The 18081-nt window shown below is 39.8% G+C and overlaps 1 protein-coding gene across 19 annotated transcripts in view; it reads right to left on the bottom strand.

The window, feature by feature from the left end:
• The window catches only part of HECW1 (HECT, C2 and WW domain containing E3 ubiquitin protein ligase 1), a 257827-nt gene that overhangs the window by 31977 nt on the left and 207769 nt on the right, over positions 1-18081 (bottom strand). For 16 of the 19 annotated variants that reach the window (XM_027451321.3, XM_038174370.2, XM_027451333.3 and 13 more), the window contains 7 exons: positions 15574-15679; positions 15274-15370; positions 13402-13485; positions 12261-12370; positions 9945-10065; positions 8422-8535; positions 5328-5480 (listed from right to left, as the gene is read on the bottom strand). In XM_027451321.3, the coding sequence (XP_027307122.2) occupies positions 5328-5480; positions 8422-8535; positions 9945-10065; positions 12261-12370; positions 13402-13485; positions 15274-15370; positions 15574-15679 (785 nt within the window). The remainder of the gene's footprint in view (positions 1-5327; positions 5481-8421; positions 8536-9944; positions 10066-12260; positions 12371-13401; positions 13486-15273; positions 15371-15573; positions 15680-18081) is intronic. The other 3 variants (XR_011806847.1, XR_005263269.1, XR_011806848.1) reach the window with 1 other exon arrangement.

Here is an 18081-nt window from a genome sequence, read left to right as displayed (position 1 = left end):
CTCTAGGGCAACCGTGACATTGAGGTCTTGGTCTCTGGCTGTATAAATAACACAGCAAGGTCTGCAAATGCATAATTGTTAAAAAAAAATGCTGTCATTAATTTGCTATGAAAACACACAAAAAAAAAGATGTTTCAAGTTAGCATCCCTCAGATCTCCAAATGAATGTCTGTGAATGATTTTATCTGTCTAGGCCATCTGGTCTTCTATGCAGAGACTGGGCTTCCTTTCACATTTCTGGCTGTGGTTCTAAATTCACAAACATGCAATGAACTAAAAATTCAAAAGTAGAAGATGCCAGTTAGATAAAAGAACAGGCAAGTGATCTGGGGACAGAAAGTCTGGCGTAGGTGACCATGCTGTGACTACAATGCTGTGTGTTGAAGAAGGGTGCATTACATTATCTAACTGGATTACTCCTGGGGACAGGACTGCTGTGAAGGAAAACTCTAGCCCACTCAGAAGACATGAAAAGAGACTGGATTTCCGCCTGACAGCAGTTTGTGAATACAGTGTTTTGTGAACTGAAAAGACAACAGTACTTTTGTTATCATTGTCAGATTAAGAACTCACAGCAGGGAGGGAAACTTCTCAGGCAAACACTAAGAATTGTTGTATTCTAAGAAATAAAACTTATGATAGACAAATTTTAAGCATCTGAAAATGGTAGCCACAAGAACAATGAAAGAGTACAGGCTACAGTCCTCAGGTTTAGCAAAATTATCATGAAAACCAATTTCCACTTTACTCGGTGGCATAGCTGGACCTGAGTAGGGAAATACTATGGAAGATGGTAGACAAAATGAACACCTGAGGAAAAACACAGTGTATCACAACGTGGTTAGATAAATCATTCTGATACAACATAGAGTGAATGAGATGCAGTGAACAAACACCAGCCATTTTTTAGACCTTTGAAAATGCACCATGAAGGCAACAGGGAGAGTAACCACTGACCCACATGAGCATTTGAGATTATGCTAACTCTGAAACTAGATATTTTGTTTCCACAATTTAGAAACACATTTCTTCAATCTATTATTTTGCAGGATATTTTTTTTTCACTCAAGAATGATTTATCCATCCATCCATCCATCCATCCATCCATCCATCCATCCATCCATCCATCCAACCATCTATTTATATTTGGTGAATTGGGGAACTACAATATTCAGTCAAATTTTTAGTCTCCAAATCAGAGATGGAAACACTGTCCCAATCTCTGTTAAAAGGACTGGATGTCCATTTTGCATTAACTCCAAGAGAAAGATCTCCCATCTTCCCTTTCTATCTGCTGAAGCCGAATTTAACAAGCACCAATGTTCACAAAAAAATGAAATCTGAAGTTTCTGAGAGAGTACAAGTTTATCCCCCAAAAGTCTTGCCCTCCCTAGAAGAGAGTTCCTATATATGTTTTCCAGAGGTCTAATGATTTAAATATCATCACCTGTCATCTCCCTGCACCTTAGGAGCACTCTGCAGAGGTCAATCTAAGATGAATTTGATGGATATCATAATCCTGAATATCACAAAAGGAAGAAGATGTCAGAGTATCTGAAAAAGTATCTTTGTATACTCGCTAATATTGGGCATCTTGGACACCAGGGCTTCATCGCTGCAGAGAACTGAAAGCCAGTATGAAATCTTTCAAAGGGCTGATGGCAGGGAGGAAAATGATAAGCTAATGTTGCAAGCTATTGGGAGCCATTTGCTCATATGTGAGAACGCAGCATTATGGCAATTAACTAGCTATAGTAGCTGTTCAGTAGCTGTACTCAATATTACACCTCTAGCTTCATTGGAGGTTGTGATAAAAAAGTTTCACATTCCCCACTATTCTGTCTCCCAGCACATTGTGCAAAGCCTGAGGGAGATAATTCAGTGACTCTCCTTTCTTCAGTTACCCAAAACACCTGACCAAGTGCAAAGAAAAGAACATTCTTTCTGGGTTAAACCATACTGTTTTCACTGGAATAACACATGGCAGCTGCAACCGTAGTTTGCCCACTCATTTGGAGAAAGGGAAACTACCATTAGTGGGGGGTGTAAACTGTATTTCAGAAGATGTTTTCAAATATTCAGGCAAAGAACTAGACATGTTACCCAGATCAGACAGAATGGCTCATTACCAGCATGGATTAAAAGCAACTCTTTTGAGCATGAACTTCAGGTACATCCTGCAGCATGCAGATAAAAATGTGTAACATCAAACCTCATAGGTCTAGAAAGAGTCAACTGTGCCATTTCAGATACAAGAGGATTTAAAATCATTTTTATGAAGTTTGAAAAAGTGTGATATCTTGTATTTTGTATGTTCTGCATGCACATATGTTAACTGCAGGAAAAAGTCTTATTCAATGGAAGCTTGCAGGAAAGGTGTTAAATCTCAGTTTCTCCATAAATGAGAAATATTTTCCAGTCATTACGTCTCTTTTTTACTTGGCACACATACAAATACTCTACGCTTTGATGTGCTCATTTTGGACTCTGAATGTTGTTTGTACAAAGAGCAAGGCATGAAATAAGCCATTAACAGGGGAAGAACTGTAACTTTTAGGCCAGGGGAAAAAGAGCAGCGTACTTCTCATTTCTGCCAGTTCTTCACATCTTTGCATTTTGTTAAACATGTTCTATCTCAAACTCACCACTGTTCACTTATAAAATGAAAATGTAAAATAATTTTGAGGAGATTTTTTTCTGCTAGCCCTGTTTCTTACTATATCATTGTGTCTTGATAGGTCTTGCAGAACTAATCTACAGAAACACACGTCAAGGGTAAATTCAACAAAAATGATAAGCCCCAAAGCCCCAAAAGGCATACAGTTCAAGAAATCTGCAAATATAATACAATTATGGTTGTGTGGTTTTTATGACTGACATCAAACTTCAAGCTTTAAAAAGACTATGAATCTTAATTATCTGTGACCTTGAGACTCTCAAAACCAATTCCTCCATGCATGTCAACTAATGCCGTATAACAGTTTTCTGAACAGGAAAATATTCATAATTTCATGTAGGTTAAAGGGAGAAGGTTCTGCTGGAACCAAATCAGCAAGTAAATATGAGAAATAGAAGTTCTAGCACTGACAATGAGGAGAACAAAGTTAGAGAAAGGATGAGAACTTCAGAAAAACAAAAGAAAACAAAACATTCCTCATAAACAAATGATGACAAGCAAGTTAGTACAGTGTCCTCAGAGAAGCCTACAAAGCTTTAATGGAAGAATCCTATTCTTTCAGTTTTGAAAAGCTCTGTTCAAATCCTATCTTAGCTGCCTGCCCAGACTTCTGAATACAGTCCTCTAGGGTTACGCATGTATAACTAAGATCAGTCAACACAGACAGCATAAAAAACTTGGAATGTCTACACATCTACAAGCCAATAATGAAACCTATTGGGCTAATTACAAACTGCTGGTCTTGGCCAGTTGTTTCTGTAACAGGATCAAGCAGTATTACTGAGCACTTGCTGGATTGCTTACCTTTCCTTGGGTTCTACAGTCTTACCCTATTTACTTTATGTACAAACCTTTCTGGTCATAGCTTTTATTACACTTTACAGGCCAAGAGACTTCACTCTCTTTCCTTAAAAATAACAAACCAAAAATATTCAAAGCCCAAATAACATTCAGTGTACACATAGCCTGTATAGACACATGAAACTGGGACGTGATCTTAACTAACTTCTACTGATTTCTGAGTTAAGTGCTAACTGCTATAGAAAATCATACTAGGTGTCTTTTCACTTTTTAATATGCCCAGATTACCTTCAAAATCTGCCTCTTCCATGACGAAATCTCTCAATGAGCAGAACAAAATGGGGGTACAGAACAAACTATATGCTCTTTGTAGTGTAATTGATCACTTCTGTTAAGAGAAGTGCAGCTGAACTCTTTTCACAAGGAGACTATTTACAGCAGATAAGAGGCAGGACCTATCTCAGATACTGCTGGGATAACACGGTAACACCAATTCTGGGGAAACAGGCCTGAGTCTAGCTTGCTCTGTGTGAGCAGAATGATGCTTGGTTTGCACCTGCATTCCTATGCTCTGGAATTAGAACGCATCCCCACAAATACAGACTCTGAAATAAAAAGTTTATCCATGCTGCCTGTTAAACTGAACGAAGGACAGACTGTATTTCTTCTAGAAAACTGGGAAGTCACTTTATACTGTTTAATCAGTAGGATTGCAGTGGGAGACAGACAAGCTGTAAGAACTATGGCATTCTTCCTGCTAATGACAGCAGAGAAACAGTCTAATGCAAGGATCACTGTTAGCAAAATGCTCCACTGCTGGAAATGATAATATTAAAAGAATTCAGACACCACTGCTAGTTCACAACAAATCTTGTCTTCCACTGAAGCTTTAGTAGAAGTGATGCTACAACCGTTTGGTTATTCTTGATCTCCTGCCCACTGTAAGCTGAAGTAAAGTGGGAACAGTCTACAAGAACAGTGGGACGTGCGTTATTTGCAATTTAAAAGGGGCCTGAACTGCCTTCCATTAAAAAAAAAAAAGTATCTCCGAGAGGAGCCAGTGAGATTGGTTAGACAAAGGAAAACATCATAGGAACAAACCCATGTGTCAGTACTTCTTTGACACAATGAAAGACCACAAGGGATCGAGCAACACCCAGGGCTGGCAGCCCATGCTTCACTGAACCACATCTGAAAATATCAAAGGGAAAACAACTCCCAGAGACAGAGAGATCTGGAGGCTGATAGAAAAATGAAGAGATCACAATATGCATTCAGAATTTTTGATATAGAACCAATTTGTCTGTTTGCACACATACACGGCAAAGGGAGGAACCTGTTTGCTCTGCTGGCCTTGCCGTACACGAGCAGGGACAGTGTGGGGAAAAAAAGGTGTATCGCTTTCACTGGGCCTTGTTTAAGGCCTGTAGTAGGTACAGAGCAGCAGGGTAGCTCCTGGAGAGCACTCGATAGCTTCCAAGCACAAAGCTGCGTGATGTACTGAAAGACTACACACCCCTTAGAAAGGGGCCCAGGAGAGGAGGACTGGATTAAGCAGAGATGTTCCTCCCCCATCCTTTTCACCTTCACACAGAAGCATGAAAACATCAAGTTGAAAGTAATATGATTAGGACATCTAACAGTACCTCATCACAATTCATTTTTTTCAGACCTTGCTGTTGTATTTATACTTACTCCTTTCTTCCTTCTCCCAATCTACTTCCCAGTTCCCGACAGCAGCAATGGTACTGGTATGTAGCCTAGTCTAAACTGACAGCTTTTGTGTTTTGTGTTTCCATTTCTGCATGGCTCTAAAAGGATTATTGAATTCTGCATACAATATCCTTACCATTCTAGGTGATTTTCAACAAAGGCAGACATGGGGCTGATCTGTACAGTGTAAGTGTCATTGGCTGAATACTCAAACAGCCCATAATAGGGATTGAAGAGCTCCTGAGACAGAAGGAAGAAGAATTCTCGTGAGGGGCCACTGTAGTCCAGCCTGAAAAGGAGAAAGTAAAGAAGATAAAATGAGTCTTGTTCTCATTTGAGTGATTTTCTTGTTTTTCTTGTGTACATTGGCTGCTACCACCTACCCCTGTGCAATCAGGCGTATCATGGTATATAATCATGGTATATATCCTCTCCCAAAACTTGATTATGAGCCCTAAACAACTCATGATGCTGAAACTTCACCAGCATACTGGTTGATCAGAGAAGAATCACAACTCAGACACATCCCTTAAGTAGTTTCCTCCACTTTTTTGTCTGTTGTTTCAAGGGTTTAGTAAATTGGAGGTACAGAGCTCAGCCTTGCCTTAGCTGGCAGGCTAGCAGATGGCAAAGATTCTTCTATCACTTTTTAACGAATGGGTTTGAACTGCCTATGAACACCTGGGTTCACAGATCAGACAGCCCAGACAGAAGCAGAAATTGTTCTTACTCCTCTACACTTGAGATGTAACCAAAGATATAATCTACCCCCAAGGATGCTTTCTTATAGTGTAAAACTGACTATAAGGGCAATACCGAGGAAGACCTAGTCTCAGATGAACTCATTTAAGATGGAGTGGGGATCCCTCAGTTGTTTCATTCAAGCTCTCCTAATTTCCTAAGAGTTTCAAATACATGTGGTGTACCTAATTTCCTAAGAGTTTCAAATACATGTGGTGTACCAAATTGTGCTTTGCTGTTGCATGATTTTGCGCTGTAGAAAACCAGCATTTCCCCCACTTTTTTTTTCCAATTCAAATTTTAAATCAATCTGTTTCCAATTAACTCAACTTGAAAAACAAACAAACAAAAAGCTTCACGAATGCATTAATCCCAGCTGTGATGGATTTATTAAAAACAGGTTGTCCTTTAATAATGGTAGGTAGGTAGGCTTTTCAATCTAAAATAAATCCACATGCAGCAATACGAACAAAAGATTTGTAGCCACATATCACGTGTGCCAAAACAGTTTGTGAGGTGGGCACTATTCCTTCAACTTAACAAAGGCCAGCTAAGTGGAAAATTGCAGCTGGGCCAGTATGCTTTCTAATACATTCGAAGTTACGGAAGCATAATCACATGAGTTTGAATGACTGATTTGTGCAACTAGAAAGATGATAAAGGACCAGCAGACCCATCTTCTATGCTTTATATCTGGAGATTCAGTACGGTTCTCTTTCAGCAGCTTTGGCCCTAGGATCATGTAGGTGAGCCTAAAGCAACAACAGCAAAAGGAGATGGTAATAAGCCCATGTTATATATTTGGTTCAATAGACATTAAAAAACTGGTCTAAGAGTGCCAATGGCTGGAGAAAAGAAGTGCAAACAACACCTGCCTATAATCAAAAACCTCCAAGGAGGGACCAAATATTGCATTTCTGGGCAACACATTAACTCATCATAAAGCCTTCATAGTTGATTTTCAATGTCATTTTAACTTTGAAACACATGGGAAGCTCTGCCCATACAGCATGATGTGGCCATACAGCATCAACTATTCAGTGGGGAGTTGCTATCTTGGAGTCCCTCCAGGAGAACCTATACTAGCATTAAACTGCAGAAACCCTGGGGGAGTGTATCTTCAGATGTAAATGAATCAGTGAAGAATGAATGAATTTGCAAATCAAATTGCTTTATGATTTCTCCTGAGGATATTGTGCCACACACAGTAAAACTTATTAGAGATGTGGGGAAAACATTATAACTTTGGACAGTGTTAGCATACTAGAATACTATTCCAAAAATGCAAACTGAGGTATGCCGCATGTTTGTGATTTACTTGCAAGCCAGCGGCAAAAACAGCTGCAAAAGACTACCTCTATTAGATAATATTGAAATCCATGGAGAATAAAAGTAAGAATTAAGAAAACCCCTGATACTGAGGTCTCTGAGTAACTCAAAGAGAGATTGGTGACTTTTATTTTCCACTGGCCCTAACATGTCTCCATACAAACTCAGCTCTTCAGAATTCTTCATTTGATGTGCCACCTCAGAGCTTATGGTGTCAGCAGCTGCTGGACATGCTGAGAGATGCCCCAGAGCCTTACTGTTTTAGTAACTTTGAAACTGAAGTCCTATTCCTATTTTTGTCTTTTTTGTTTGTTTGTTTGTTTGTTTTTCAAATGAAACCTTATATACAAAACTATTAGCAAATACGATTTCAAGCCTCTGTTATATGAAACACTGGAAACACACACAACGTTTTTTTCCATTATAAAAGGATATGGATTAAGCCTTGATTACAATGTAGCTCTTGGGGGTGAGATGAGATGGCTTTGAAAGGTTTTGTTTAGACTTAGAAGCAAAAAGTCAGTGGCTTCCTTATCATACATACAATGTTCTGGAATTTGTAGGGCTGGCATAAAGTCTCCTGAGAACACGACTTCTCAAGAGATTTCTATTGCTTTCAGCTTCCAGCTGGGTGAATTAAACAGTTATGACTAATCTTTTAACAGCATTCATGCTTCTCACTTCAGCCAGAAACAAGAGGTCCACATATGGGAAACAAATGATCATTAGATGGCATGCAAAGCAAAATTTTTTTGAACCAAAACCAGATTCATTTTGAAGAGGAAGAGTAACAAAATGGGTAAAGGCCTGGTCTCTAATTATAGTCATGAGAGTGCTTCAGTGTGTAACCATGGGCTTTTAGTTCAGTTTTGCCTTCCATCTAGTCAAAATATTCATGGTGACAAAGTGACATCAGATTTCACCACTTAAATTGTCACTTTGAGGCATCTAGACGGAAGATGCTGCAGGAAAGTGAAGCATTTTTACTATTTTGATTTTTTAACAAACGTTTGAGCTAATTAAGATAGACCATTTGCTCAGAGGTAAAACGAGAACTAAAGTAAAAACAATATGTAACGAGGCTCAGCCTTAGTCAACTCTGTAAGTATTTTGCAACATAACAGCTACTTCAAAACTGAGAGCATTTAGTGGTTCCCTACCCTTCCTCGCCAACAAACGTGACGTAGAGTTTGTTCCGCTGGAGCTCCTTGCGTGAATATGCCATTACCTGGTTGAAGGTGCCTTCCAGCAAGTGGTCACGCCGTATAATTAACCTGCAAAGGGAGGCAGAAATAGAGATCTGATGATTCAGTCTGGTGTGAGTCTGTAAGCCTGAAGGTAAACAAGAGCTGGTAAAGAGAGACTCAGTCTCGAGGAAGTCAAATAAAGTTGTGTCCGCTGGTGCACAGCTACTTGACCAGTATGGGTTTTCAGTGGGCTTCATTAAGTTTTCCTGTATGCCTTAAAGGTGAATTTCTTCACAAAGCTGTGATTAGGTTTTAAGTGTTGCTCTACTGCTAACGCCCTCTGCTCTCTCTGACACCTCTACACTCAAATTTGGGCCGTCAGTTTCCTGTGTATATGAGGTCACAGCATTCTGGGATTGGCCTCAAACACTTCCCGGATTTAATCCAGTGAATGTGCATGGAATTACTGCTTCTGCAGCAGGGTAAACAAAAGGAGTATCAGCCTCTCCTTGTACAACACACCTCTCACTCTCCTGTCAGCCTCTAAAACAGCTTAATGAATAGTGCATTTAAACACCGTCTGTGTTAAGAAATCTTTCTTGTTCATATGTCATGGACACTTTAAGACAGACATACTGAAATGTTCTTCAAAAATGTCCTGAACCCACTTAGAAGGACACTGAAAGGCATAACCAATAGCAAGGACTCCCAACCTCTGCAAGAATATTTTGATGATGACATTTGCCTGGAATAAATTGCTTGGTTTCAGGTTTTTTTTCCCCATAACAGATGTGATTTGGTAAGAAGCCAAAGTGATGCATAAATTCAACCAGATGCCCAGGAAATACCTAAGAAACTTATAGTCCTTTAGCCAAGTAGGATGACTCAATCAAGCACAAGAAGGTGCAGAGTTGCAAGCCGACTACTAAGCTGTCTGGGAAGCCAAGTCCACAACCAAGTAACAGAGATCCCCAAAATAGGTGAAGACAGGCAGAAATCTTGCTAGTTCAGATCCAGCAGGGCTAACAGCATAACGAACTGCTGAAAGTTAAAACTGCATGGGATGGGATAACTTCCATAAGGTCATACTCTGGTCCCAAGTTATATTAATATGTAGATACAAAGGATTTGGAGTTACTATATTATTACAAAGAGATAGATGATAATAATGTCTGGTTAATTACCGTGGACATGTGCCTGAATGGATGATTTTCCTACTAGTAAATTATAGGTAGTAATACCCACATTCCTGTTAAATAGGTAGTTAAGAGAGTATGAATCTGTAGGAAATAAAACTTCCACTAAAACTTCTTGAAGGTCTTTTGAAGGATACACTCTTTTGAAGGATACACTCTTATCTGATCCTGATGATTCACACATGAAATACAGTCTCTGGTGTGTTTCCCACTTCCTATCAGTGTCTTCATTCATGGATAATGATGAAAGACAATGCTACAACACATTAGACTATTTGACTGACTTGTCATAATACTCACTTAATTTTACCTGGACCTTGCCCATATCCTTTGGCTTCAAGTTTTCGATAGAAATTGCGTAGCTTGGCTTCAAAGTCCCTCCTGTATGGAGAGGGTGCTCTTGCACTTGCTCGCTGCAGTCCTGGTGGGAAAACAAACAGCATTCTGAGGTATAAGGGCTTTACATCCTTCCAAATCACGCAGCTGATGTTTCCAGACAAAACTCACTAACCCTTTAGGAACTTTTAACAGGTATATTTAGGGGTTTTGTGCACTCATTATTAATTTTGGTCTACCTGGTTTTAATGGAGTTTTAAGATCCTACAATTCAGTGATTCTGATGACTTTCAGTGTCTATATCTTCTTCACTAACAGAACTGTTAAACTGTCCTTGTGTGTGCCTTTGTGTTGCCTGAGCCTTTAACTGTCATTGGTCTGAATGGAAATTCAAGCATCAGAAAGGCATGAGAAAGATTGACATGCGTAACTCCCACTCATGGTTGTTGGTATTTAGGTTTTCTTTCCCTTTTGCACTTTTAAGAGATCTCTCTCCTCTGCATAGTATAGGAGATCTCCTTACTTAGCAGGATTAAACCTCTGGAGCTCAAAGCAGTGCTTCTATCTGGAGCCTAGCACCCGGGCCAAGCTGGGAATCGGGTTTCCCAGAGTTAATCTGACTGTATATTAAACACTTCCAGCCATCAACACAAAAACCCTTTGTGGCACCGAGAAGGATTTATGTCAGCAAGAAATGCTACATTTTCCTGTTATGATTCGCATATACAGCAGATTTGCAGCAATTTGGGACCTGTTTTGTTTTGAAATCTGCATTTTCAAAGCGGCTGATTAGTCCTTTTATATGAAGCAGTGCCATGCCATAAAGGGTCAAAGAATGGATCCATGAAATCCCATTTCCCTTTCTCATTAAAGAAGACAATATAAACAAGCTCTTTTATGAGAAATCTGGCAGAAAATCCTCCATAGGAAGGCAAAAAAAACCCATCCACCCCACATTTAGTGGGAGCACAAAGTATCATGATTGCCAGGAGGGGAAGATGTTAGTAATAGTCTCTGCTGGTAAAGTCTCTGCTGGGTATTTATTTACATGCTGTGTGAAGAGAATCCCTCAGGACACTTCTTTTCTTTTGTTAGATTTTTTGTGCCCCATGACATAAGAAAATGTGTTTTTTTTTTTTTTCATGGGCTATGGAACCAGTGGCAGAAATAAGCAAGCAGACAGCATGTTGCCAGAAATTATTTGCCCTTCTTGTCTTTTTACAAGAGCACATAAAGACCAGTGCAGTTCTGTAAGCCATGCTCTTGCCAAATACTTATATTTTGTCTTGCAGGAGACTTGTTTATGATCTGTCCTGATGTAGAGGAGAGGAACTGTGTTTACAATGCTGTTCAAACTCATTAATGACAACTGGACAGTCTGACAAAAACAGTTCTTCTGTAGACAAAGGCCGAGCATTTAGCTTCTTCATGTTAAAAAAAAAAAAAACAACTCGATTTTTACATAGCCACCTCTCAGATTTGGACATCTCTTGTCCATTAATTTTGTTTGAAACCAGGTAATTTAAATGAATGCTTTAAAATCTCAGCCAAAAATTGATTTCTTCAGATCATATTTCTGTCTATTTCTCTCAAAATGACCACTGGACACAGCCATGCAGCAAGACTATAGTGGGGGTTGCATATCTTGGCAAAAGGGAGACATTAGCTCCTTGAATTTCTATAGCATAAACAATAACTACAGAGACATACCACAGCTGGAAATAACCTTCTCAGACAGCATGTCGTTCTGGAAAAAATGTTTCCTTTCAAACCTAAGTTAATGGTCTCAATACGGGAGGTCGGACTAGATGATCAAGATGATCCCCTCAGGTCTTAAAATAGATGGGTCTTGGGAAGAGGTGAAGTATTTGGAGCACAAAGTGAAGGTGAGTTAACTTTATAGGAGTACTGGAGATATTGCAATAAACCTTTGATTTGGAAGTTGCTCTTTGCTCCTCTCACATAACATAAATGTGCTTCCACGTGAGAGCTATATTTGGACTACACTATTCTTTTCCTATCCTAATCCTTTCCAACCATATGAAAAGCAGTAAAATACGTTCCTCCATATGGGCAATTTTTGATCTCTCTCTTCTAGATACTGTTAACATTTCAACAGACACAGCAACGACAACTGATCCAGAAAAGAAGCAGCTTGGGTCGGATTTGGAACGGGCACTGGAATTTGTAGGTTATGCTGGCTCGCAATCTGTTCCTTCCTAATTATCAGGAGAAATACCACAACTGCAAGATTTTGTATTATTCTCCACATCCCCTTACCTGGAGAATTTTGGGGTGATGAGCAGGGTGAGCAGCGAGGAGAGAAACTGTAACCCGGATGGAAAGCGGCCTGCAGTGGTATGTAGGACATAATATCTTCTTCAAAAAGGCTGCATGTAAAAAGTGATATAAAGAAGTTTGGTTCACATTCATCACATGAAGGAAGGTAAACATGCAGTATATTGCAAGTCTACTGCAGTTATAAGTCTAGGTACATCTCTGAATTGCTGGATTTGTAAAACCACAGGTTTCCCAAACAAAGCATGGTCACCAGCAACAAAGGAGAACACAGTAAATTTTATTAGACATTTCATGCTAAGATGGTGCTTCAATTTAGTGACAGAACATCATGATCTGAGACTATGTGGTAAACGTGGGCAACTTCTACAATTTAGAACTGAGAAACAAAGACATGCACATCTGTCTTACAGGTTGTTTTTCTTTGGTCATATATTTGGTCATGTATACCTCAGCTCTGTGACTGTTCAGGTGAAGCTGATGGGAATAACTTCCCGCATTAGGTAGTGCTGTGCAGCATACCCAGACCTGCTGGGTAATGCAACATTTTCCATGTAAGCCCAGGAAAATACAAAGAAGTTCTTAACTGTGCTAAACAAAAGCAGTTAGGGCTTAAAAACTAAACTCCCAAGTCCCAATAAAAGCAAAGCCTTATCGACATTATCCAAACAACATTCACTGTATCTCAAGGTTTTGTAAGTGGGACATAGCCCTGCACATCCGGGCTGCACCACTGTGGTAAAACTAGCAACTTCATGAGCAGTTATATTATTTACTAGTCTTGTAAAAGAAAATATTTTATTTTTCCTTTTGAATAAAGGAAATAAGATTTTTTTTTCCATTATAAGGAAACATTTTAACATTTTATCTGCTACTTGATGGTAACAGTTTGAGTTGGCTGGGAATGGAGTTTATTTCACTGACGGAGACTGCCTTCCAGGAAGTAAGAACTGACTGACATATGTTGGCTGAAGTATTTGGTGATGATCACCAGCCATGAAACTATTCTAATTATAAATGGCCTAGAAGATTTAATAAATCTTTCCAATTATGCTAAGAAAGAGACAGCCAACTTCTCTGGTACCGTAAGTAACAATATTATGTTTTTGAACAAATTGATTACCTCAGCAGAATTACTAAATCTGCATCACAGGACAATTTTTCAAGCCCATGTGTACCCTCTGTCCGAATGTAATGGATCTTCTCCCTGAAAAATAAATATTATTGACAAGTGTAGAAAGGAAAAAAGAAAAGGAAGAAAACATGCCATAATCAAGGCATAAGATACATATAAAATAATTATTCTTTGGTATTTTGCCAGTTCCCATTTCTCTCTTTACAAAAATAGCAGACATCTTAACTGCCTGGTTCATTCTCTAAGCTCACTAACAAAGTTGTAAAAAATAATCTAAATATATCATTCAGTTGCCTGATCCTAAAGCAAGAGAAATTATACCATATGTTACAAAACGGAATAATTCTTAGTTTTCCAAGCTCATGTATAGCAGTATAGCTACCGTCACTGACAGACTTTGTGTTGAAGGCTACAACTAACATATCACCTTTCATTAACAGAATTTCACATAATACCACTCGCTTTACTTTTATTTGCCAATTCTAGCTGGGAACTAGCACTCTAACATACACTTGATAGTGGTTGATAACAGAAGTTACATGGTGCATGTATAGAATCATACATTTTGCTGCTTCAAGTGAATGCTAACAAGGACAGGATCCTATCAACAGATTAGGACCATGGAAAATACAAAGATATACCCCGGTGTGCAAGTGTGTTTCTAAAGCACCACAGAATCCAAGAATATTTATTGTATTATCAAGTCCAAGGGTTCTACCTCACGTCAAGGATGTACTTTAGAACCTTGCTGGCTGGGGCTGTGAAGTTTTGCAGATTCAAGCCCTGTAAATATGGACGTTTGTCTCCTAGGAGTTTACTTAAGGTCTGCTATATGAGCATTAGATGGTAGCTTGGGGTTAATCCTAACCTAAACTGTAATCAAAGCAATGACCTGGAGGCAAAGGGCTCGATATCCTGTTACAAATCTCATTACGCACTGGCTAAGCTGTCTAGTCCCTATCGCTAGTCAATTTTGTTCTCTGCTCAAAAGGAGATAAAAGCATCATCTGTTCTACGAGAAATGAGAATTCAAATTACAGCTGAGGAGAAAAGCAGTCTGGAACAATTTGATGGTGAAGATAAAAATTTCTCAGTTACAGAAATGTACATCGTGAACACAGGCAGCAGTTTTCATTTTCTCTTCTTTTTATTTGCATGTACTAATTCCTCCAGGAAGCAAGTCTAATCCTTACACCCAAAGAACATTTTGTCTGGCCCTCGTGTAAATAACAAGTCAGGAGGGCTATCTGCAGAAACTGCACTGCAGGATCTTGAAGGCTTTTCTGTTGCCCCTCCTTCCCTTCTTTACCAGCCCCCAGTTGCATTTTTTACTGCACAGGGCAAACTAAACCCTTGGGCCAAACTCTTAGCTGGTGCACGCTGGCACTGCTGAGACTAAAACAATTAATTTAACCTTTGGAATTAGAACAAATTTTAAATCATAATCGCTTTGGTTATGGTCTTTTTTTTTTTTTTTTTTTTGAAAGGACTACCATTAAGTCATGAGAATAAAGACAGGAGTATAATCTACTTCACAACGTTCCTATTTCTTCATAAAATCCAGGGTGACTATGTCCGTGGCATGTGTGTAGATCCAGACACAAGGTAAAATCCTGGTTCTGCTGAAGTTACTGGGGTTTTGCTGCTCACTTCCATCAAAACATTATTTTAACCTTATCTTCTGAAAAGCAAGGTGATTAACTGTAGGTGAAGACAGTTTTTGCTATTCAGTAACATTTACTGACAGTTCTGCATAGGACATAAGTTCATCTTTTTTACTACAGTTACCAGAATTTGCTTTGTTCACTACAAGAAATCATTTCTGGAACTTGGTGTCAGCAGTCTGGAACAAAGCAGTACCTGAGTGCATGGTTTCTGGCCAAGCTGGGCTGACGCTCCTGCAGCATCTCAAAAATGTTGGGTTGGCGTAGAAATGCAACAATCTTGTCATTGTAAGCTGGAAAAGCAAAAAAGTGATACAGAGGCTTTATTTAGCACTGTGGGGGCCTTCTGGACGTCACTGTGACTATGTAGGGGCACACTGACTGCACTGCTAATTGAGGCACAGGACAACATGAAGCAGTGCATGTGGTTGATGAGTAGATCTAAAAAACATCTTTGTGAGCACTGCTTTGAAAAGAAAAGGGAAACTTGGCTTACCCAGAGGTAATGTCTCATGATGATGCTGGTTTCGAATAGCTGTTACAAGACTATTGCCTGGTCTGGCCAACAGAGTAACTCCTCTGTTCCGAGAGACTTCAGAGGCCTACAACAGTGGAAAAAAAGGAAAGAATGGGCAAACTGGCAGTCAGCAGCACATCAGTCAGTAAGAATGATTCTGATCTTGGTGGTGTTTTTTTGTATTTTTTTTAGAATGGCCCATGACGCTGACTGACTAAAGGACAGAAAGTCTTTGTTAAAATTATAGCTTTACACTTTAACCAGCTTAAAAGAGTCAGGTAATAATGTGTTCCTCATACCTAGGTAGAGCACAGGTCAAAGAAGGGCCACATCATCCTAAAGGATGGCTGCCTAACTTGCGTGACCAGACATGAATGTTGAATCTTATATACTGAATAAAGAACATAATCTGAAAGTAGATAAAAGTAAAGATGAAATTTATCACCGTTACTTAATTAAGGCACTTAATTTGAAGAATGACACTGTCCTAAATATACTATCTAGAGGAGGGATTCATGTCAAGAAGGCAGATACAATAGAAGGTGGGAAAACACCTAGATATAAGGATACAAGACAAACAATGAGGTCTGGCAATGTCTTTGGTAAATCATTATTTTCTGGGTAACTGCATGTGGGCTTGGGCAAACTGAAAGGAACCCACGCCTCACACATGTGTTCCTCCAGAATATCGCCTCAGGGAAGCCAACAGAGAAGCACCACTACAAAATCGGTGCAAACACACCCTGTATGAGGACAAGATGTGCACGAATTCCATTCTACTGGGCAGATGGTGGCTTCCTCCTCACAGCACAAACTGTAGTACTTGGCAACCAGTTCATGAAGAAATTGCCCCAACTCCAATATTTTAAATGCTTAGCTCTGCATCCAAGCAAATAGTGCCAATCCATTTTCAGTGCTATGGCCAAATGCCAAATCTTCCAACTGGATACAAATGAAAATTGAGAAGCTAAATGTGACTGGCAAGTTGCCTGTGGAACACATAAAGCATAAGAAGTTTATGTGTAACAAGATGCCAGTGAATGCACTTGATACGCATCAATACGCAGGTTAAACAATGAAAAATCTTAATGATTCAAATTAAATTTACTCTAATTGAAAACACAAAACTTATGAAAGTGCATGGTGAACATTTTGCTCTACTATTCAGTTATGATTTTGCTTGTACCCATTTTATATTGTTGCACATCTGCTGACTACAGAGAGTTATCCCAGCACCAGGGAGAACAGTCAAGCCTGCAGTACTTAATGGACCGATGTGCTAATCTTGGTCCAATCCTTCTCACCTTTAAAAACAGGCAATTTATGACTGAACTTTCAGGCAGGTCAAACACAATGTACTAACTGCAACAGCAGTGAATGCCACTGGGATTGATGCAATTTAATCAGTGTGTACATTTTTGTCAAAAGCCGCGTAAATGTAATGAAATCCTTGGCTGTGAAACTAGTGTTTCCTCTCCAACCCTGTTAAGGAACAGCTTTGAGGTGTACACTCTCTGCTCCCACTGGCTTGCACTCTAAGTCTTGTCCTAAAGCCATTTTAAGACACAAGGCCCTCTGTTCTGGGCCAAATCTTCTCACCTTCTCCTTTTGTCTCCTCACACCCCCATGGGCCAGCTGACACTGCAAATTTAGCTCAGGCAGCTTTCGCCTTGTGGCCCAGGCATCTACACTGACAGGAACCATGTGCTCTTCACAGCATTCACTCTCTGCTATGGAAGAAGAGGAGGTGTAGGAACAAGGGGTGCCCTATCAACCATTGCCGCAGTAGGCATGGAGCCTTTCTGGGCACAGCTGTTCCTGGGCTGTCTTTGGCAGCGTAGTGAGGGCCACACTCTGGCCTGCCCTGTGGTCAGCTGTTAGCAAGGATGTGCTAGCAAAGATGTGCAGGATGTGTTAGCAAGGATATGCAGGGTGACTGCACATCCTAAGGTATCACACTGTGCTCAGCTTCTCCCCTTTCATGGAGCTTCAGAGGTCAGGTGAGGAGGCCTCTCCCCAGGCCTGAATGTAGAATCAGCTTGTGTGTGAAGGCTGACTATGGGTGAGCCTGTTTTTAAGGGTGGTCTCTGACTCATGTGTGACAAATAGAAATCCTGCACCCCTGTTGCTACCCCTTGCTCATGTAAACTAGTATTCTCTTTTTCCTTTCCTTTCCTTTCCTTTCCTTTCCTTTCCTTTCCTTTCCTTTCCTTTCCTTTCCTTTCCTTTCCTTTCCTTTCCTTTCCTTTCCTTTCCTTTCCTTTCCTTTCCTTTCCTTTCCTTTCCTTTCCTTTCCTTTCCTTTCCTTTCCTTTCCTTTCCTTTCCTTTCCTTTCCTTTCCTTTCCTTTCCTTTCCTTTCCTTTCCTTTCCTTTCCTTTCCTTTCCTTTCCTTTCCTTTCCTTTCTTCACTAGCCTACCAGTGCTGGTAATTTGTGTATCTGAAGACATTCTCCTGAAGCAGGAATTTTGAAAGGAAATGTGGCTAG

This window comes from Anas platyrhynchos, chromosome 2 (assembly GCF_047663525.1).
Source record: "Anas platyrhynchos isolate ZD024472 breed Pekin duck chromosome 2, IASCAAS_PekinDuck_T2T, whole genome shotgun sequence".
NCBI lineage: Eukaryota > Metazoa > Chordata > Aves > Anseriformes > Anatidae > Anas > Anas platyrhynchos.
The sequence above is the reverse complement of the archived record's forward strand: the minus strand, read 5'-3'. Positions and strand labels throughout refer to the sequence as shown.